Consider the following 22,883-nt stretch of genomic DNA (forward strand, 5'->3'; position numbering starts at 1 on the left):
GTCAGAGGCAATGCGATTGGCACAGGATAGAGCAGGGTTTAGGGCTGTTGTACATAGGGTCGCTATGAGTCGCAAACGACTTGACGGCACATAACAACAACAACAAGGACCTTTCCAAATTATTGAGCAGTAGTGATGTCAGTTTGATGTCTAAGGTGTGTCTAATTCAGGCCATAGTCTTTCCAATTACTAGCTATACGTCTGAGACCTGGATAGTGAATAAGGATGACAGAAAAAGAATTGACACCTTTGAGCTGTGGTGTTGGAAAAGAGCATTCACTGAACATCCCATGGATGGCCAAGAGAATGGACAGAGATATCTTGGATATGGTGCAGCTGGAGTGCTCTTTGGAGTTGAGAATGATGAGGCTTTGCCTCACATACTTAGGACATGTTGCTAGGAAGTACTAATCCTTTGAGAAGGACATGATATTGGAAAAGATGAAGGGTCAATGAGGGAGAGGAAGACCCTCAACTAGGTGAATTGATACAATAACTGCTGCAATGGGCTGTTGTGTGTGTCAAGTGTGAGGATGGCACAGAATAGAACAGAGTTCAGATCTTTTGTTCCTAGGATTGCTATGAGTTGTACTTGACGTGATGGCACCTAACAACAACCTGTTTTGTAATTGGATTGTCTCTTTTTGGAGAAGTGTTTTTATGCATATGTTGTTGTTATGTGCAGTTGGGTCACCTACAACTCATAGTGACTCTATGTACAACCGCCCTAAATCCTGCTCTATCCTGTGCCAATCTTATTGTCTCTGACACAGCTACCCCCACTACCCCAGTCACTGAATCAATCCATCTAATCGAGGGTCTTCCTCTCTTGCGCTATCCCACCACCCTCCCAAGCATGACGTCCCTCTCCAAGGACTGGTCCTGCCTTGCATCATGCCCAAAGTATGTCAAACAAAGCTTCAGAATCCTTGCCTTCAAGGAGCAGTCTGCCTTCACTCTCTCTAGAAGGAACCTGTTTGTTCTCCTAGTAGTCCATGGAATAGTCAATACACTTCACTACAACAGCTCAAAGGTGTCAAGTCTCCTTCTATCATCCCTAGTTGTAGTCCACCTCTCTGATGCATAGCAAGTGATTTCAAAGACTATGGCCTGGAACAGGTGCACCTTAGTCTCCAGACTGACATCATTACTCTTCAGTACTTTGGGGAGGTCTCTGACAGCAGACTTTCCCAATGTAGTATGTCTTTTAATTGCCTGGCTGCTGGTATTAAGAGTGTTGATTATGGAGCCAAGCAAACTAAAGCTGTTAACAGTCTCAGTCTCTTAACATCTATCATGTTGCTGCCAGCCGGCCCAGTGGTAAGAATATTTGTTTTCTTGATGTTGAGCTTCAATCCATCTTGAAGGCTGCAGTTCTTGACCTTTTTTTTTTTAAATTTTTTTATTATTCTTTGTGTGTACCGTCAAATTGGATCTGACTGGTACAGGAGGAGATTGCCCCTCCTTCTCCAGCAGAACATCTGGTGGATTTGAACTGCACACCTCTGGGATTGCAGTGCAGTTTCTTGCCACTAGGCCACCAGAGCTCCTTTCTTGACCTTTTTTTTTTAAAAAAAACATTTATTAATGATTTTTTTAATGCAACATATATGTATTTTTTACAGCATATCCTTTCATTTAATTCCCCCTCATTCATTCATTGTTGCACATTTTCCTTCCTGACCTCCCCTCCCCACAGTCCTTGACCTTCTTCTTCAGCAAGCACTTTAGGTCCTCCTCAGTTTCAGCAAGCAGGGTTGTGTCATCTGCATAACACAGCTTGTTGATGAGTCCACCTCCAATCCTGATGCCACATTTCTCCTGATAGAGCCCAGCCTCCTGGATAATCTGTTCTGCATACAGATTGAAAAGGTATGGAGTTAGAACACAGTCAATGAAACACAGACATTCCTCTGGTACTCTCTGTTTTCAGCCAAGATCCATTTAACATTAGCTGTAATATCCCTAGTACCATGGCCTCTTCTAAACCCAGCCTGCATTTTTGGCAGTTCTCTGTTAATGTGCTGTTCCAGTTGTTTTTTGATAATCTTCACCAGAATCTTGCTTGCATGTAATATTGTTTGATAGTTTCTGCACACTGTTGGGCCACCTTTCTTTGGAATGGAAACAAAAATAAAAATCTCTTCCAGTCAGTTGGCCAGGTGATTGTCCAGACTTCTTGGCACAAATTGGTGAGCATATCCAGGGAAACATTTGTTTGTTGAAATATATCAGTTGGTATGGCAGCAATTCTTGGGACTTTGTTTTTTTGCCAATTCTTTCAGAGCAACTTGAACTTCTCCATCACCACAGGCTCTTACTCATACGTTGTTTCATGAAATTCTTGTATGTCCATCAATTCCTTTTGGTACAGTGGTTCTGTATACTCTTTCCCTCTTCTTTTAATGCTTCCTGGATCATTTAACATTCTGCCCAAAGCATCCTTAAGTGTTACAACCTGAGGCTTGAATTTGTTCTTCAGTTCTTTCAGCTTAAGAAATGCTTAGTGAGTTTCTGACTCCAGCTCTTTGCACATTTCATTGTAATTCTTTACTTTGTCTTCCTGTGCTGCCCTTTGGAATCTTCTTTTCAACCCCTTAATATCTTGATTTCTTCTCTTTGCTTCGGCTTTTTGGCGCTCTAGTGCAATATTCATAGTTTCTTCTGACATCCATTTTGGTCTTTTCTTCCTCCTCTGCCTTTGCAATGAACTTTTGCATTCTTCCTGGATGATATTCTTGATAAACACACCTTTCCAGGTTCATTATAGCTATAGTTTACAGCTTTTGTTGGTTTTGCTCTTTAGCCTGAAGACTAATTTAGATACCATACAACTTTCAGTTCAGAAGTCAGTTCTGAAGCCCGATTCTCTCTTTACATTCAGCATTTGCACTATTCTTTAAAGTGCTGGATGAACCTCAGAGCCCTCGTTCTGATCACAGACTTTGCATTGGCTCTTCTGTGTTGCTTTTACTGAGGCTCTAAAGCATTACTAACCTGTGCTTCACCAACATTTAGTTCCCCGGCCTCTCCTGATAATTTATGATGTACATTCACTCCCCAGGAGGAAAGGCAATGTAATCAGTTGGTTACATTGAATGTACTTGCCTTATGATGAAGCCAGAAGTCTTATCATCTCAATTTTCCAGATGAAGAAGCTAAAGCACAGACTGTAGCATGCTTGATTTCCTATTTCACCACAGGTGCTCCATCTTTGATCCAGTTCTCTATATTTTTATGTTTGTATTTTCTTTCACTTTAGCATCTCCAGGTGAGATACTGATTTGTTGATATACTTGCTATTAAAAACAATTTTATTCATTTCCATTAATAGTGTATGCTCAGAAGTGCAACAGTGAATGACTAGAAACCCTAAGTCTCTGCAAACTTTTACTAAAATTAATTAAAGTAAAAAAATAGTGTATGCTTTGTGCTCTTCTCCTTAGAAGTCTAATAAGCAGTTTAAGTATGTCTTGACTCAGAGAAATGTCAGATTTATGTAGTAAGAACAAGACATAAGCAGGGCCAAGACCATACATGTCATGCAATTTATAGGCTAATAAATCTTAAAGAAGTAACTAGCTTCTGGCAGTGCTGAAGTTGAGAAACCTCACTATAAATGGATAAGATTAAAGTAAAAGTAGAATCAGAAATTAGAGGTTGGATGACTATATCACCAGTTAATAGCAGACCATATAGACCAAAGCTCATTCCCCCTGGTTTAATGTTTTCCTGCTACCGTGAAGTCATTTAGAGACAGAAGGTATCTTATATAAGCTATTAAAGCTAACTGCCACTACTCCGGATTCATACTTTTTGTGCTAAGGATACTCAGTTGCTTGTAGAATATGTAACTTTATTTCTTTGTATTCTTGTTAGTTCCTTTGCCTGGATCATCCTTTTCCCATTTCTTTATCTTCATCGCAGTTCCAAATATATTGTACATCCCCAGGAAGCCTTCCCTAACATATAAGCCCAGATTACGTTAAAAAACATTTCTGTGTTCTGCTGTAGCTAGTCTTTTGTTGTTGTATTATTGTACCATCAAGTTAGAACTGACTATTGCTGACCCTCAAGCAGATTTTCAGAGACAATAAATAGCACGAGAAGAGATGGCCGATTTTTCTCCTGAAGAGCAGCTGATAGATTCAAACTGCCTGATTTTTGGGTTCACAGCTTAGCCACTAGAACTCCCATTGTTGTTGTTATGTGCCGTCGTGTCGCTTGCAACTCATAGCAACCCTATGCACAACAGCCCTAAACTCTGCCCTGTCTTGTGCCAATCACACTGTCTCTGACACTCCCATTCTGATAACCCCAGTCACCGAATCAATCCACCTCATAGAGGGCCTGCGCTGTCCCTCCACCCTCCCCAGCATGATGTCCTTCTCCAAGGACCGGTCTCTTCTTACAACATGTCCAAAGTATGTTAGACGGAGCCTCAGAATCCTTGCCTCCACGGAGCCACCCGGTTTAACCCTTTCCAGGATGAATCTGTTTTTCTAGCAGTCCATGGTATTCTTAATACTCTTCTCCAGCACTACAGCTCAAAGGCATCAATTCTCCTTCTGTCCTCCTTGGTCATTGTCCAACTCTCTGATGCACAACAAGTGATTGCAAAGACCATGGCCTGTATCAGACGCACCTTAGTCTCCAGAGAGACACCATTGCTCTTCAGTACTTTGGAGAGGTCCTTAACAGCAGACTTTCCCATGGCAATGCACCTTTTAATTTCCTGGCTACTGGTGCCAAGAGTTTTGACTATGGAGCCAAGCAAACTAAAGCTGTGAACAATCTCAATCTCTTCACCATCCATCCTGATGCTTCCAGTTGGCCCAGTGGTGAGAATCTTTGTCTTCTTGACATTGAGCCTCAATCCATATTGGAGGCTACAGTCCTTGACCTTCTGCAGCAGGTGCCTCAGGTCCTCCTCCGTTTCAGCAAGCAGGGTTGTGTCATCGGCATAATGCAGATTGTAACTCCCATTGGCATACAATAAATATATCTAAATATCTGTTTTTCTCACTAGGCTGTGGACTTCCTGGGGGTTAGAATTCTTTTCACTCTCCTCTTCTCATTGCCTTGCAAGTGCTACAGTGTACTTTCAGTCATAAGCATAGACAATAGGTTAGAAAAGGGAGAGGCCAGTGTGAAATCCAGTGTTGAAGATGTCTTCAGAGACATCAGTGAGCTTTGGAATTTCCCATTATTCCATGAAGATATTAATGATATGCACCTTAAGTTGTTGAGTAGGGACAGTTCTAAGATAGTAATGGATTTTTTTTTTTGATGGTGTCTTTCTACAGGTTGATATGTCAGACCTGTCCCCAGAAGAGCAATGGAGGTAAGTGTGACAGTGGGAACCCCTCAGTCTGGGAATTGCAGCATAGATCAGGTAATTAAATTGTGTACCTCTCCTTTTTTTTAACTTCTTTGTCTGTAGGAGGGAGTGGCTTATGACTTGCAGGACAGGTCTTTAGGGAATTTTCCCATGGGTCACTTTGGGTAACTCCTTCAGTCCTAGGAAGTAAATAGGTAACCCATACCTTACCATTTTTCTTACCATTTTTATAATTTTTAACACCAGTTTTATTGTTTACTAGTTGTGTGATCTTAGGCAAGTTACTTACTTTCTCACTGCCTTAGTTTCCCCCCCATAGTAAAATCAGGAACATAACAGTACCTACCTTAAGAGTTTTGAGGATTAATATACATGATGCTCTTAAGATAGTAAGTAGCATGTGGTACACCTCTAGTAAGTGTTATATCTGTTTTAAATGCTTATCATCATTGACATCAAGATTATTGCCAGTGATAAACTTGGTTTGCATTCACAGAGAACAATAACCATTGTCTCAAGTGACGGTTTCTCAACAGTAAAGGGATTTCAGAGTACCTCCCCGTCCACTTCACAAGGAGACTACCAAAGAGCTGAAATTAACTAAGTAAAATTTAATAGTGAGAAAGAAACCTTTTACTTAGATTTAAACTATTAATTACACAGGTAGATGGTAAAGATGACAAATCATCACATGACAAACTCAACGTGATTTGGGGTAGATTTAAACTGACAACTATCTTCAAGGCCAGTAAGCACCAGTTGTGTGCCTCAGTTACTAAAATAGTGCAAACTAGTTAGAAGATGACTGTAGAGATACTAACCAGCTTCAAGAAGGTGACATTGCCACTCTGTTCTTCTTCACTGAATCCACATTAATTTTGTCCAAAGCACTGAATATCAAGAAGATCTTAAATTAACTGAATCATGTCTAAAAGAAACCAACCAGAATAAATGGTCTTCATATCTTGCTTTATGAAAAAGAACTGTTAGTCTAAAAGGGTTTGGAAAAGTCATGGTAGGAATAGGATTGTTTTGTTTTATTTTAAAAGAGAATCCAGATAAATCTTTGAAGGGATAGCATTGATAAAAAAGAATAGAGATGTTATTTCTTCCAGAATTAGGTTTGGTGGGTTATAGCTACAGCATTATGTGCCATCGAGTCGGAACTGACTCATAGCTGATCCTCCAGTGGGTTTTCACAGGCTGTAAACACATGGTGGAGGATCAGGTGAAAGAAAGACTCTCAACAAGATGGATTAACACAGTAACTCACAATGGGCTTAAGTATATCAGATAGTGAGAATGGCACAGGATAGGGCGTGGCAGGGTACAGATCTGTTGTTTATAGGATTGCTGTGCATTGTGGTCAACTCAAAGGCACCTAACAACAACGTTGCACAGGGGGAGACTGCCCATCTTTCTTCCACTGATTATCGGGTGGATTCAAACTGTGCTTTCAGGTTGACATCACAACTCCTTACCACTAGGTAACCAAACATCTTTTGATAATGAAGGTATCTTAAAGTAATGAGTTTCTTGTCCCTTAAAGCTTTGAGATTTTATTAATTTACATGCAATTATGAATCCCTAAAAAATTCAGACACTGCTGGTTCTAGAATACTAGAATATATTACCTCAATCTTCATATGTTTTCAATCAGTATTTCAGCAAAAGCCTACAAAAATAGTTTTTGCATTGGTGGGATCTTGGACTGGGTAACTTCTTTGGTTTTTTCTAAATTCTTACTTTGATTTCATTTTGTACACACCCAGTCAGTTTTACACTGTCTGACAATAAGAAACTTGTTTCTTGATGTCTTAATAACTTCCCGTGGTCCTTAGGTTTTTAAAGTATTCTCCACTCTTTTGGCATAGAGTAGCCTAACAATAGCCCCATGAGGGAAGCAGAGCAGATATGAATTCCTTTTGACAGATGAAGAAATTGTGATGTAGAGATGTGAAGTTTCTCAGCCAAGGCCACAAAGGTGGGTCTGGACCTAAGTTTCTGACTCGCAGTCCTGTTCTCTTTCTGCCAGACTCTGTATGGAATTCTATACAAGATGAATTCTTAGATACTCTAACTGACTGGCTGGCTGGCTGTAATGTCACCAGAGTGACTTATTGCTGACCACTCTGTCCACTAAGCCCTATCTCCACGATATTTTATCTTGGAAAAAGTTCAATCATGTAAAAAAGCCAGAAGAATTATACAGTAAATACTCTTTAACATCTACCACTTAGAGTCTACAATTAAATTTTTACTATTTTGCTTTATTATGTACCTATCAAAGATTGTACTGGGTTCTTTTTACTCTTAGTCTCCACTGCCCTTGGGAATCCTGTAAGGCCATATTCACCTCACTCTATCTCCCCAGTACTCCCTTGCATAGGGAGTTTGTTTTAAAGCTCCTGCCCACAGGTTACCTTTGTGTTTGGTTTTTTCTTTAAATCCTTCTTCATTTTCCTCCTGTGGCTGATTCTGATTCAAAGTGGTGGGAGTGACTCTTCTGCTCTGTTCTCAGAGAAAGCTTTTTGTCACTTATGACAGAGGGATTCACCTACTGCCAATCCTCAAGACCAAAAATACTGACCTTATATAAATTCCATCTGTACTCTCTAATTACTGAGTTTCATTGGCTCTTGTTTACCTGTGGAGATTGGTAATGAAGTTATTATTGGGTTAATATAAAGTTCAAGTTGTCCAGCTTCTTTAGGCTTAATGATCCTTGGCCATACAGGGAGGGTTTGACGAATGAGACAAAACTGTAACCTTAGACTCAGCACACACTTGCAAAGCTCCTATTCCTAGTTTATTGGTGTCATAAATATTTATGGAACTTAATGATTCTAGCATCTTTGGATTACTTTCTCATTCCAGTGACAGACTGAAATGGGCTGGAAATGGGCAGTGACACTAGCATCTTCTGGGACCACCTTCCTGCTACAGGAAAGATGTCAGTTGTTTGTGCCATGGGGATAATAGCAGAAAATAGCAGACCCACTACCTCTAGTCTCAATACCTGAACTTGGGGCATGGGTCCCAAATTTATGTTATTTTGAAGAGTATGTGTCTTCTAGTACCTAGTCTGTATGATATCAGCAACTGCCAAACAGTGGAGTGTTTCTCTGTTCTGGTGGGATATCCCTGGAAAGCACTGCCCCTTTACTGCCACACTGTCTCTGACATGCCTCACCCCATCTGTTTGGCTTTCAGGGTCGAGCATGCACGCATGCACGCCAAGCACCGTGGCCACGAAGCCATGCACGCCGAAATGGTTCTCATCCTCATTGCCACCTTGGTGGTGGCCCAGCTACTCCTCGTGCAGTGGAAGCAGAGGCATCCCCGTTCCTACAATGTAAGACACTTTCTTCTCACTTCTTTGCTAGTCAGTCATCAGGTGATCTTTCCTAAGTATTTTAGAGCCCAGCCTAACCTAGAACACATGTGGACATGGACTAGACAATAATGAACTTTATGTGTGTGAATGTGAATAGTATATGTTCTGAGTGTTTAATGTACAAGTTATGAACACGTTCTGGTGACTCAATGGTAAGGAATTGTGCTACCAACACAATGATCCTCAATTCAAATCCCAGCTTCTCCACAAGAGAAAGACGAGCAGACTCCTCCCATGTGATTTAGCTGAAAACCCACAGGAGGGTCAGCTGTGGGTCAATTCTGACTCAACAGTATATGACAGCAACAATGTACAAATAATTTCAGGGATAAAACAGGGATAGAACATGTGATTGTTTTCATGACAAGAAAAAGTAGATCCTCCCTTTTAAATATTGTAGGCCTGATTCAGCCATTTAGATGAAAGGAGTTCTATTGGGACAGTGATTAAGTGCTCATCTGTTAACTGAAAGGTCAGCAGTTTGAATCCACCAGCCACACTTTGGGAGAAAGATTTGATAATCCACTTATAAAGATTTACAGCCTTGGTAACCACTAATAAATGTTGGTCCCTGTATACTTTCCTTTGTATGAGTGAGGTCATGTAATACTTATTCCTTTGTGGTTGACTTATTTTACTCAACAAAATCTTCTTAAGCTCCATCTATACTGTAGGATGTATCTAGACTTTATTACTCCTGTCTCGTACATTGTATGTATGTACCACATTTTGTTTATCCATTCATCTGTGGGTTTTGTTTTTTTTTTAAATCTGTGTTTTTTTAAAAAAAAGTTTTTATTTCCCTTGATGTGCACTGTTGAATCAGATCTGACTGGCAAAGGAGGAGATTTCCCCTCCTTCTCCAGCAGAGCATCTGGTGTATTTGAACCGTGTACCTTAGGGTCCGTTCATCTGTTGATGAGAATCTTGGTTATTTCTACCATTTGGCTATTGTAAATGATATGACAGTTAATAATTTTTTTTTTAAATGTACAAGTCTCTTTTAGAGTTTCTACTTTCAAGTCTACTGGGCCTATACCTAAGAGTAGAATTGCTAGGTCATATGGCAATTCTATGTAATTCTGTTTTTAGTTTTTTTTAGAAACTGCTATGCTGTTTTCCACAAACAACTATACTATTATGTATTTCTACCAGTGGGTGAGGGTTGCAGTTTTCTTACATCCTTGTCAACATTTGCTATTTTCTCTTTTTTTTGAAATGATTGAGTCTTCACAGTCTTGGTGGGAGTGGAATCATACCTCATTATGGTTTGATTTGCATCTCTGATGACCAGTGACCTTGAGCATTTTTGCCTATTTTAGCTATTTGAATGTTCTCCGTGGTAAATGTCTGTTCACAGCCTTTGCATATTTTATGATTGGTTTGTCTTTTTTTGTTAAGTTACCAAAGTTTCATAAATATTTTCATTATTAGATTACTGTTGGTTATATGGTTTCTGAAGATACTGATTTTTGTGAGGTTCCATTTATTTTGGTTTTTTGCATTAGGACTTTTGTTATTATATTAGGTAATCTATTGTTGAAAGCTAAGCTTAATAGGGTTCCTGTGGCATCTTCTTGTTCTTGTAAGTTACAGTTAGAAGATTTTCCTTTATTAACAATCTTTCTTTTTACATGTAGTTTTGAGTTGCTTCACTTGTGTCTTTTCCCTTTCATCTATAGAGCTGTTGTTATTTTTGGTGGGATAAGTCTTGTGGATATGAATTTTCTTAGCTTCTCTCTGGGCATGTTTTAGTTTCATCCTCATTTTTTTTTAAATTTTTTAAATTTTATTTTATTATTTTTTCTGTGTGTGTACCACAAATTGGATCTGACTGGTACAGGAGGAGATGGCCCCTCCTTCCCCGGCAGAGCATCTGGTGGATTCGAACCACATATCTCTGGGATTGCAGTTCAGCTTCTTACCACTAGGCCACCAGAGCTCCCGTCATCCTCATTCTTAAGAATAGGTTCTTCTGGGCATAGGATACTTTGTTGACAGTTTGTTCTTTCAGCACTTTGAGAATGATCATTTCATTGCTTCCTGAGGAAATAGTAGTGAAAAAGTTCTTCTGAGGATCCTTTTTATGTAACTTTTTTTCTCTCACTGCTTTCAGAATTATCTATTTTTAACTTTTGAGAGGCTGACTAAGATGTGTCTTGGTTAGGATCTTTGTGAGTTTATTCTGCATAGGATTCTTTGAGCTTCTCTGATTTGTAGATCCATGTCCTTCACTAGACTGGGGAAGATTTTATCATTATTTCTTTGAATATTTTCTCTGTCCCCCTCTCTCATCTCCTTCTGGAATTCCTATAACACATATATTAGGTGTCTTATTTTTCCATAATTCCATTAAACTGTGCTCAACTCTCTTGAGCCCCCATTCTCATTGTTTGTCAGCATTTGTAATTTTAACAATCTTGTCCTCCAATTTGCTGGTTCTCTCAGCTGTTTGATTAAATCTTGTGGTACGTCCTTATAGTGTTTTCCCTCATTTCAGTTATTGTTAAGGATGAGTTTTCAGAATAAAAATTTGAGTTAAATATTATGAAAAATATTCAACAGTGAAAACTTTTCTATATAGAATTGTCTTAGAAGGAATGATCTTTTCACAGACTATTGTGTGCCCTTGAATCCACTGTGACTCATTGTGATTCTGTGAACTATGAACCTTGCCCCTATCCTGTGTCATCCTCCCCATCTCTGACACCTGTGAACCCATTTTTTTTACAGTCACAGTGTCAGTCCATCTTGATCTTGTTGCAGGCCTTCCTTTCTTGCACTGACCCTTCACTTTTCCAAGCATGATGCCCTCTCCCAAGGACTGGCCCTTCCCAACAGTATGCTCCATGAATGTGAGATGAAGTCACCGTCTTTAACTTTAATGAGCTCCCTGGTTTCACTTTCTCCAAGACAGACTTGCAGCAGTATTCTTTTGGCAGTATATTATTGTTATGAGGTGCCATCAAGATAGCTACAACAGCTCACTCAGTCCAGGTTTGGAGATGCGCCCTTCGACTTTTCATGGAAGAGATGTCAGGAGAAAGTGTGGTGAGCTCAGCGGTGCCTGCGGCTGTAACTCGCACCACTTTGTTCAAGGGCACAAGCCCCAGCTCCAAGTACGTGAAGCTGAATGTAGGAGGGGCCCTCTACTACACCACCATGCAGACGCTGACCAAGCAGGACACCATGCTGAAGGCCATGTTCAGCGGGTACTTGGAGGTGCTCACCGACAGTGAAGGCTGGATTCTCATTGATCGATGTGGGAAGCACTTTGGTACAATACTCAACTACCTTTGTGACGGGGCCGTCCCTCTACCCGAGAGCCACCGGGAGATTGAGGAGCTGCTGGCAGAAGCCAAATACTACCTGGTCTAGGGCCTGGTGGAAGAGTGCCAGGCAGCCCTCCAAAACAACGACACCTATGAGCCTTTCTGCAAAGTTCCTGTCATCACCTCATCAAAGGAAGAACAAAAGCTTATGGCAACTTCAAATAAGCCTGCTGTGAAATTGCTCTACAACAGAAGTAACAATAAATACTCATATACCAGTAATTCTGATGACAACATGCTGAAAAATATTGAACTGTTTGATAAGCTGTCTCTGCGCTTTAATGGGAGGGTCCTATTCATAAAGGACATCCTTGGGGACGAGATCTGCTGCTGGTCCTTTTATGGCCAGGGCCGCAAGATTGCCGAAGTCTGTTGCACCTCCATCGTCTAGGCCACTGAGAAGAAGCAGACCAAGGTTGAGTTCCCTGAGGCCCGGATTTAAGAGGAGACGCTGAGCTCACCACACTTTCTCCTGACATCTCTTCCAGCAGAAAACCTGCAATACAACTTTGAAACAATCATGACCGAACCCAAAACCCATGTACGTACTGGGTAAATGTGCTTTCTAAACTGTTGGGTGCGAATTTTTTTCTACAACGCCGTTTGGGTTTCTTACATGTTAAAGAAAGGGACTTATTTTATACTGTTCCTTTTCACCACCAGCCCTGCCTTTTGGGTAGAGCTTTTAATGTATCAGTTGTGATGATGTTTTTTTGATAGGAATGGAAAAGCTATTGTATAAATTCTGCCTTGTAAATGTTGGTGTGAAGAGTTAAATTTGTGTAACTGGTGTGTGAGGCTTCTGTGCCTTCTGGCCTGATGTTTCTGGCCGCGCACTCTGCCTTCGCTTCTTCCCCAGCTTTGTAGCTGTCCTTTAAAACTGTGGCCTTCTGGGACTCTGATCAGGCCTCACGAGACATTCCATGGTGTATGGGCCTGGTGGCTGCACGTCACTCTGAGCTAGCTGGTGGGTCCAAACTCTCATCAGAGATGCTCTGCAAGGAACTGGTTGTTCTTACGCTACACCAAGACACAAGTCAGAGTTTTTGGTTAAGAACCACCCAAGCTAAAGCACTGACCCTGAGACTTGGTAAAGAAAACAGTTTTATTTTATTGCAATAGTTTATAACTAATAATGGGATTGGAACAGTGTTGAAGGTCAGGCTTCTGTGAGTCACCTGAGCTTGGTATGACCAGTATGCACGCTGCTGCTCTGGTAGCTGCTCCGATGGCAGCACTCTCCTCCCACCCATTCCTAGCACATCCTAACCTAGAGTGTCACGAAGTCGCTGTAACATAGTTACACGTGTCATTAACCTTTCTGTCTCTTTGCACTTGAATACTGTTAAGTTTTAGAAATATTCCCTGTTGGTTGTAAAAGCATTTGTGGAGATATGTAAAATAAATGTTGTATAAATGCTTCTGTTTAAAAAAAAAAGATAACTACAACACATAGCAACCCTGTGAACAACAGATCTGAGCTCTTCCTTGTCCTGTGCCATCTTCTTCATCTCTGCTATAGTTGAGCGCATTGTTACCGTCATTGTATCAGCCCATCTCATTGAAGGTCTTCCCCTTCTTAGCTGACCCTCCACTTTTCCAAGCATGAGGTCTTTTCCCAAGGGCTGACCTCTTCCAGCAGCATGCTCAAATTTGTGAGACGAAGTTTCACAATCCCTGCTTCTAAGGAGCATCCAATTGTACCTTCTCTAAGACATACTGTTCTTTTGACATTTCGTAACATTCAGTACTCTTCTTCAGCACCACAACCAAAGGCATCAGTTCATCTGTCTTCCATTGTCCTACTTTCAGATACATAGCAAGTAATTGAAAAGACCATAGTTTGGATCTGGCACACCCTAGTCTTTAAACTGACATCATTGCTCTTTACTTTGGAGAGGTTCCTGACAGCAGATTTTCTCATGCACTATTTCTTTTGATTTCCTATCTGCTGATACTAAGGGTGTTGATTGTGGATCTGAGTAAGATGAAGTCATTGACAATATCTCTCCCTGCTACTTCTGCTGTGATGTTGCTTATTGGCCTAGTGGTGTGTGAAGATTTTTGTCTTCTTAATGTTCTGAGATGTATCGCAGGCTATAGTCTTTGATCTTTTACAGCAAGTACTTCAAGTCCTTTTCACTTTCAGTAAACAGGAATGTGTCATCTCCATAATGTAGGTTGTTAATGAGTCTTCCTCTAATCCTGATGACACATCCTCATCATAAAGTCCAGCTTCTCAAATGATTTGCTCAGCATACAGATAATAAAATGCATAGAAATAACCAAATAGTTGACTACATGTAGAAATAACAGGATCAGTCTTAGTAATATAATATTGAATGAAAAAAGTAAAGTACAAAAGTTTACTTAGAAACTTGATAACAGTTTTAAAAAGTTAAAAAATAAATAAAACTTAACATTGTACTTATAAAAAGATAAGAGTGTTTTATTGATTGGATGGGTAGGTAACTAGAGGATACAATAAGGAGGGGGCATATAGCTAGATAGTAGATATCAGTCTGGAGACTAAGGTGCTCCTGATCCAGGCCATAGCCTTGCAGTTATGTGTATCAGAAAGCTAGACAGTGACTATGGATGATAGAAGGAGAATTGATGCTTTTGGGCTGATGTACTAGAGAAGAGTATTGAATATACCATGGAGAACAAAAAGGTTTGTCTTAGAGAACAAATAGGTTCATCCTAGAGAGGACGAACATACAGATTCATCCTAGAGAGAGTGAAACCAGGCTGTTTCTTGGAGGCAAAGATTCTGAAGCTTCATCTGACATTCTTTGGGCATGTTGCAAGGAGGGACAAGTTCTGGAGAGGGACATTATGCCTGGAAGAGTGGAGGGACAGCATAAGAGAGGAAGATCATCAATGAGATATATTAATTGAGTGACTGGGGTAATGGAGGTAGGTATGTCAGAGACAGTAAAGATGATATAAGACAGAGCAGGGTTCAGAGTTGTTGTATATTGGGTCACTATGAGTCGCAAATGACTCAACACATAACAACAACAGAAAAATCTAGCATCTAACTAGATAAAAGTAAATTGGCTGATGGTTCAGTATTTGTCGTATTATTAAAAACTAATTAAAATATTTTTAATGAAAATAACCTATATGTATGGAAATAATGAGTGTTCATTCATGAACTAAATTTCTTTTTCTAAAAAAAGCAAAAAAAAATCAACTTGATTTAATGGATAAAAATAGTGGTAAAAAGGATGTAAATGTAAAAAAATTTGAATGTGTCATTTCCATATCCTCTCCCCACATGAGACCACACTTCCCTGTGAGTGTTAGGGAGCCACAGTCCTCTGAAAAGCTCTCTCTTCACTTGCTCTGGTAGCAGGAGAGCCCAGGAGAGGAGATTATCAGAAGCAAACTCAGTTTAGCCATCTACTGCAGTCTCAGAAACTTGGAGGGAAGCAAGGCTTGGTGGGCTGGACACTGCCCCCCTAGGATCCACTTTTAAAAATGACCTGGGACAACTGTCCTTGCTTTCCTCCCCTCCCTAACTGGTAACATTGTTAGGCTTGGGAAGAAAGGATAGTGGGTTATATGGTGTTGACAAAGAATATTGACTCTATATCACAGGTTGCAGGAATGTACAAATTTATCTTGCAAGTAGCATAACTAGAATGCTCCCTGGAATGCTCAGTGGTGAAAATATAGTTAAGACCTCATCTTACATACTTGGGACATGTTATCAAGAGGAACGAGCTTCTGGAGAAAGATAATGCTTGGTAAAGTAGAGTGTCAGTGAAAAAGAAGACCCTCAGTGAGATGGATTGCCATGGTAGCTGCATCAGTAGACTCAACTAGTAAGATTTTGAAGATAGTGTTGGATAGCACATTGTTTCATTCTGTTGTGAACAAGGACAGTATTAGTTGAAGTGACACCTGGCAACAACAAGCTAATAAATGAAAGCAATAAATCTTATAGAAAAATGCGCAAAGGATATGTAAGGATTGGCGTTTTACATAAGGGGAAATAAACATTATAAACATATGAGACCAACAAACATGAAAAGAAATACAGAAAGTCATTAATAGTTAAGGAAATAAACATTAGAACAGCAACAGCAATGAAATATCTTTTCATGTATTGTTGCTATTGTGTACTGTCAAGTCAGAACTGACCCATAGCTGACCATTTGGTTGATTTTCAGAGACAGTAAATAACACAGGATGAGATTGCCCATCCCTCTCCTGTGGTTGGTACAGTTAGTGGATTCCAACCACATGCCTTTGGGATTGCAGCACAGCTTCTTGCCACTAGGCCCCAGTGCTCCCTTAGATTGGCAAAAAATGAGACAACTAGGTCATACACCAAGTATGAGAATTAGAGGATGTGGGAGCACCATGGCACACTCAGAATATCCACATACCCTGTAACATATCCTACAGAGACATTTGTAATATTAGTCTTTATGAGGCGTATTATAGTGTTAATTGTGGCAGTGAGGAGTTTGAGGCAATTGAATATCTATTTTTGTGAGTGAATAGGTAAAAGATAGTGTATGTCATTATACTTGGTTTTATATAGATGCACAAAGAGTATCATCCAGGCCACAGTCTTTACAGTTACCTGCTATTCATTAGAAAGATGGACAGTGACTAGGATGATAGAAGGAGAATTGATGCCTTTGAGCTGTGGTGCTGGAGAAGAGTATTGAATATACCATGGACGGCTAAGAGAACAAATAGGTTCGTCCTGGAGAGGGTAAAACCAGGCTGCTCCTTGGAGGCAAGGATTCTGAGGCTTCGTCTGACATACTTTGGGCATGTTGCAAGGGACATTATGCTTGGGAGGATGGAGGGACAGTGCAAGAGAGGAGCACCCTCCATGAGAAGGATTGACTCGGTGACTGGAATAATGGGGGAAAGTGTGTAAGAGACAGTAAGGTGGGCTCAAGATAGAGCAGGGTTCAGAGCTGTTGTTTATAGGTTCACTGTGAATCTCAGATGACTTGATGGCACATAACAACAAGTATGCTCATAGCAACTAAGATGGGAGTTAAAAGCTTATTACTGAGTAAGTAGAAAAAGTAAGAAACCTAATACAATGTCTGTAAATAAATTCAATTCAAAATACATTTACAATACATAAATAAATACAATTCAAAATACAAAACAATGTACATTATAAGAATAGGTATAGGCAATAAATATACATATTAAATGTATTGGAATGTCTGTAGGGAAGAGAAATGGCAGAGATAAAAAAGGAAATCGAATAAACAATTCCCCAACAATGTTGTATAAGCAAAGGAACTCGATTGTTGTTGAGTAGTAGAAACATGATCTGTTTGAGACTAGCCATCAAGCGCTCAAAAAAAAAAAAAGAAGTGCTTCTTAGAGCATGCCAAGAAATGATGGAACTAATTGATAAGGCTCTATTTTTCTCCCAAACTGAATGAAGTTTTCTGTTCTTTCAAGTATAGGTTGGCAGCTTAGCTCTTAGTGGGCACAAATTATCACCAAGTGGATAAAAACACTGGCTCTGTTCTCTTAGACCAGGGTTTCTCAGCAGTGTGACTTTGACATTTAGTGTGAAGTAATGCTTTGTGTTTGTAGGGGCCTGTCCTGTGCATTGTAGGATATTGAGTAGTAAATTCCCTAGGTGAGAACCACCAGACCTTAGGACTTAGAGCAGCATGGACGCTGCCAGCAATGAGATTTGACTTTTGAGTCAATATGTTAGCTCACAGTTTTGTTGTGTAAAGTGTTCTCTAGCCTTTGGTTTAAAGTCCAGCGTCCTGGTTGGGAGAAGAGAAGTGCAGAATAAATTGTCATTTGAAACATGAGATTCCATTGTTTTCTGTGTCTAAATTTCAGATACAGGCAGTCCCCACATTATATAAACATTTGGCTTATATATAACTCATAGATGAGAACATATATTTCATTCTCTTGAGTAGATTGCTGATCATATTATAACTGAGAGCTTAACATTTTGTAGAACTATCAGATGTTTCTGAAAGTTTCAGAATTATTTTACAGCCATGGATAAGCTTCCATGACACTCCCTTAAAGCCTGCCATGTTAAAATTTTGAAATACAAAAAAGGGTTTGTAATAACAGAACAACTTTGCAGTACACATCAAAACATTATGATTACTTTGTTAAAAATGTTGTAAATGTATCTGGAGATACTTAATTATTGGTTTTCTAGAAAGGTCATTATAAACTATGCATTTGAATAACTGACATTAAATATGGACTGTACTGGGAAGATGGTTTGACAGGATAGTCCAACCACTTCTTTTTTTTTTTTTTTTTAGTTTTTTTAAAATTTTTTATTTTTATTATTTTTGTGTGAGTGTACCATCAAATCAGATCTGACTGGTACAGGAGGAGATTGTCCCTCCTTCCCCGGCAGAGCATCTGGTGGATTTGAACCGTGTGCCTCTGGGATTGTAGTTGCAGCTCCTTACCACTAGGCCACCAGAGCTCCCCTCACTTCTTAACTTCATAAGGGGAGGGAGAACAATTTTCAGCATCAAGGCTGATTTCAGTGAGGGTAGGAGTCAGACGTACCTCCTATCAACAACCTTTTTACCAATTCTGACACCAGCTGGCCCTCTCATGGCACTCTCTGCTGAGTATTTCTCTGCTGGACTTGAGAAAGTTTTGCAGTAGCCGTACAGAAATTAACAGACAATATTCACTATTACGGTATTTATTAAGAAAACAATAAGTACATTTCATGATTAAAAATGACTCAAAAGACAGTTTTTCAGTCATTTCAGCCTTTTTATAAAAGACTTTCTGTATCCCTTGGCCTCTGCCTTGCTTGGGTATGTACAAAGCTCTTTAGCTAAGTGCAGGTTGTTATTTATTGTTATGCAACTGTCAAATTGGAATGAACTCATAATTGACCCTCCAGTGCGTTTTTAGAGACAGTAAATTGCATGGAGAAGATTGGCCATCTTTTTCTCATGGAGCAGCTGGTGGATTCAAACCACACTCCTTTGTGATAGCAGTGTAACTCCTTACCACTAGGCTACCAGTGCTTCCTAGTTAAGTGCCTAGAGCCATGCTTTTCAGCTAGTAATATTCCTGCTTGAATTCTCCTGCATAAAGTTTTCTAGCTCTGGCCCACCATGCCATCTCTTACTGGTCTGCTAGTTCTGCTGCTACTTTGTACTGCCTCTGGTGTTAGAACTCTACTCCTGGGTCTAAGGCTTTTTCAGTCTAGAGACCTAGGGTCCAAAGAACATGCTCCACGTCTTTCTCAATGATCATTAATTCCCTTTTTCTGCCTTTGAGATGACTCATTAAACTTTTCAGTATGGCAGACCTGAAAAATCTCATTATAGGGTTCTGTGCACCTTATTTGCACAATCTCATCATCCAGTGGTGCCACGAATCTTGTTCACATTATTATTGTTGTTAGGTACTGTTGAACATGACTTATAGTGACTCTCGGAACAATAAATCTGAACTTTCTCCTATCCTGTACCATCCTCACAGTGTTTGACACATTTGATTGCATTGCTTTGGTCACTGGATCATTCTGTGTGGTTGAGGGTCTTTTTTTTTTCCTCCTTTCCAAGTATAATGTCACTCCTTAAGGAATAACCTCTCTTAGCAATGTGCTTAAAGTATGTGAGACAGATAGACAGATCACTTTGCCTTTTCTGCTGTACCTCCTCCAAGATATACCATTTATTCTCTTGGCAGTCTTTGGAATATCCAGTACTCTTCTCCAGCACCACAACTTAAAGGCATTAACCCTTCTTCTCTTATCCTTACTCATTGTCCAGCTTTCAAATGCATAGCAAGTGATTAAAAAGACCATGACCTGAATTAGGCTTACCTTAGTCCTCAAACTAACATCATTGCTCCTCAATAATTTGGAAAGCTTCTAGACTGCAGACTTTCCCAATGCAATACATCTACTAATCAATCACCTTACTGCTGGTACCAAGTGTATTGATTGTGGATCCAAGTGAGATGAAGTTTCAATCCTTTCTCCATCCATCATGATGTTGCTTATCAGTCCATTGGTAAGAATTTTTGTTTTCTTGATGTTAAGATGCAATCCATATTGAAGGCTGCAGTGATTGAGCTTCTGGAGCAAGCGCCTCAAGTCCTCCTAACTTTCAGCAAGCAAAGTTGTGTCATCTGCATTAACAAAGGTTATTGATGAGTCTTCCTTTTCTTCATGGAGTCCACTTTCTCCAATTGTTTATTCAGTATACAGATTGAATAGGTATGTAGAAAGGATACAATCCTGACACACCTTTTCTTAAATTAAGCTGTGTAGTCTTCCCTTGCTCTGGTTGCACAGGAGCCTTTTGAAATAGGTATAGGTTGCTCATGAACACAATCATGTGTTCTGGGATTCCTGTTCTTCTCAATGTTATTAGCCATAATTTGTTGTGATCTGCACAGTAAAATGCTTGTGTGTGTGTTATATCACAACTAGACTTTTTTCTGGTAATCTTTGTTTTCAGCCAGGTTTCATCTGACATAAGCAACAATGTGACTTTCAGTCTGCCCTACCTGAAATTAAAAATCACCTTAAAAGAATAGGTTTGAAACCTGGAACACTAGTGATCAAAGACTAGAAGAGTTGTGGCAGGACATTGAGGATATCATCCTTGGAAGAGGGCAAAAAGTGACTACAAAGAGAAGAAAGAAAAACCCAAAATGGTTATCAGGAAAGAACTTTAAAATTGCACGAAAACATTGAGAAGCTAAAACAGAAGGAAGAGATGCTGAAGTAAAAGAGCTGAACAGAAGATTGAAAGAGTATCTTGAGAAGACAAGGCAAAGTGTTATAACCAAATGTGCAGAGACCTAAAATTGGAGAATAAAAAAGAGAAGACCTTGCTTAGCATTTCTCAAGCTGAAAGAACTGAAAAACAAATTCGAGCCTCAGGTTCAAATACTTAGAGATGTTATGGGCAAAATCTTGAGTGATACAGAAAGCAGCAAAAGAAAATGGAGGGAATACACAGAAGCATGATACCAGAAAGAATTAGTCCACACTGAAGTATTTCAGGAGGTATGATACGATCAAGAGCCAATGGTAATGAAGAAGTTAAAATTTCTCTGAAAGCATTGGCGAAAAAATAAGGTATCAGGAATCAGTGGATACCAACTGACATGTTTTAAATGATAGATTCAGCCCTGGACTGAATCACCAGTCTGCTCACCAGTCTATGCCAGGAAATTTGGAGTTCAGCTGCCTAGTTGACTAACTGGAAGAGATCTATATTTGTTTCCATTCCCAAGAATCCCATTCCATCACCCAACAAAATGGGGTAGTAATTGAACAATATCACATGCAAGTCAAATACTGCTGAAGATCATTTAGAAATGGCTAGATTAGTATATAGACAGAGAACTGCTGAAGTTCAAGGTGTTCAGATTATTAAAAACTATCAAATCCCGTTGGTGGGCGACAAGCACCTTATTCACCCAATCACTCAGTCAATTGGTGAGTCTTAAAAAGACTCAAACACCTCAAACTCATTGTCCTTGAGTAGGAACTGACTCATGGCTGATTCATCTAATTTCTGAGGCTCTCCATTGTACAGGAGAAGATTGTCCTTTTTCTTTTGTAGAGCTGCTAGCAGATTCAAACCACCAACCAGAGATGTGTGGCCTTTGAGTTAGCTGTGCAACTCTCTACGAACTGTGACAGTAGAACTCCTTTTACAAAGACTGTCTCATTGCTGTCAAGTTGAACTGATTCATAGCCAAGCCTCTAGAGGGTTTTCAGAGGTTGTAGCCACACCAGGAGGAGATTGCCCGAATCTCACGTCCTCAGAGCAATTAGTGGATTGGATTTGAACTTCCTACTTTTGGGGTTGACAGCTCCCTACTCACTAGGCAGCAGCGCTCCCTTTTACAAAGGCCATGTTAAGTAATTCATTGCACTGCACATACCTAATTCTTCAACTATATATATATAAACTCATTTTTTTGGTATAAACTCAATTTAAAGACAGATTTAAGAACAGAATTTATTTATAATCTGTGGACTCCTTGTACTGTTCTTTCCAGTAACTGCAATAGCAATAACAATAAATTATTTATTGATAAATATGCTTTTCTCCTCTGCCATTTTATTGGAGCCTTAAAACAGCTGTTTATGATGGTCATGGTTGAGATTTATCTCCATTTTTCAGATTAGGGAATTATTATCCATTTTCATAAATAGTTTTGATTTTTGTTTTTAAACTCCTCACCTTCCATGCAGTTCTCCTTTAATGGTTTTTGCCCAAGTCCTCTTTTTTCCCCCTTGACTCTCAGGTACTTCTACAACTCTTTTATTCTCTATATCATCTTGTCTTCTCATCCTCTCCTAAGTTTACCCACAAACTCAGCAAATGATGTTCAGGAGGAGTACTTGGGAGATAGGTAATCTGGAATGGGAGAATAGAAATCTGACCCAGGCTAAACTTGCTTTTGACCTCTCTGTAGTTCAATTTTCGTTACCTATTCGGGTAGTTTAATATTATTTACACCTTTGCTCCCCTTAGGGATGGTAGGGGGAAAAAATACATTTATTCCAGGAAAAGTACCTATCCTATTTTTAAAAGATCTCCAAGGAGAACCTTTCATCATCTCTTCCTAAATGGTTTCATTTTAAGCTTCCACCGCTGAACTGCTCTTCTCTCCTAGAATAGATGAGTGGGCAAAATCTCCTACGTGGAAATCTTTTTAAAGTATTACAAGTTTTCCTCAGATCAAGATGTTTAAAGGGTTACTAAAATGTGTCTATAGAGACTTCCGAGATGGTAAAACATTATAATTCTTTTTTTTCTATAATTATATTTTATTA

The 22,883-nt window shown here is 39.6% G+C and overlaps 1 protein-coding gene and 1 pseudogene across 1 annotated transcript in view; both read left to right on the top strand.

Moving 5' to 3' along the window:
- RNF121 (ring finger protein 121) overlaps nucleotides 1-22,883 on the top strand; it is an 83,431-nt gene that overhangs the window by 26,809 nt on the left and 33,739 nt on the right. Inside the window, exons 2-3 of the mRNA XM_006885542.1 lie at nucleotides 5,307-5,344; nucleotides 8,555-8,696. Of these exons, the coding sequence (XP_006885604.1) occupies nucleotides 5,307-5,344; nucleotides 8,555-8,696 (180 nt within the window). The remainder of the gene's footprint in view (nucleotides 1-5,306; nucleotides 5,345-8,554; nucleotides 8,697-22,883) is intronic.
- Nucleotides 11,763-12,626, top strand: LOC102864152 (annotated as a pseudogene).

Source organism: Elephantulus edwardii, unplaced genomic scaffold (assembly GCF_000299155.1).
Source record: "Elephantulus edwardii isolate Elephantulus edwardi_28Jun2011 unplaced genomic scaffold, EleEdw1.0 scaffold00044, whole genome shotgun sequence".
Taxonomy (NCBI): Eukaryota; Metazoa; Chordata; class Mammalia; order Macroscelidea; family Macroscelididae; genus Elephantulus; species Elephantulus edwardii.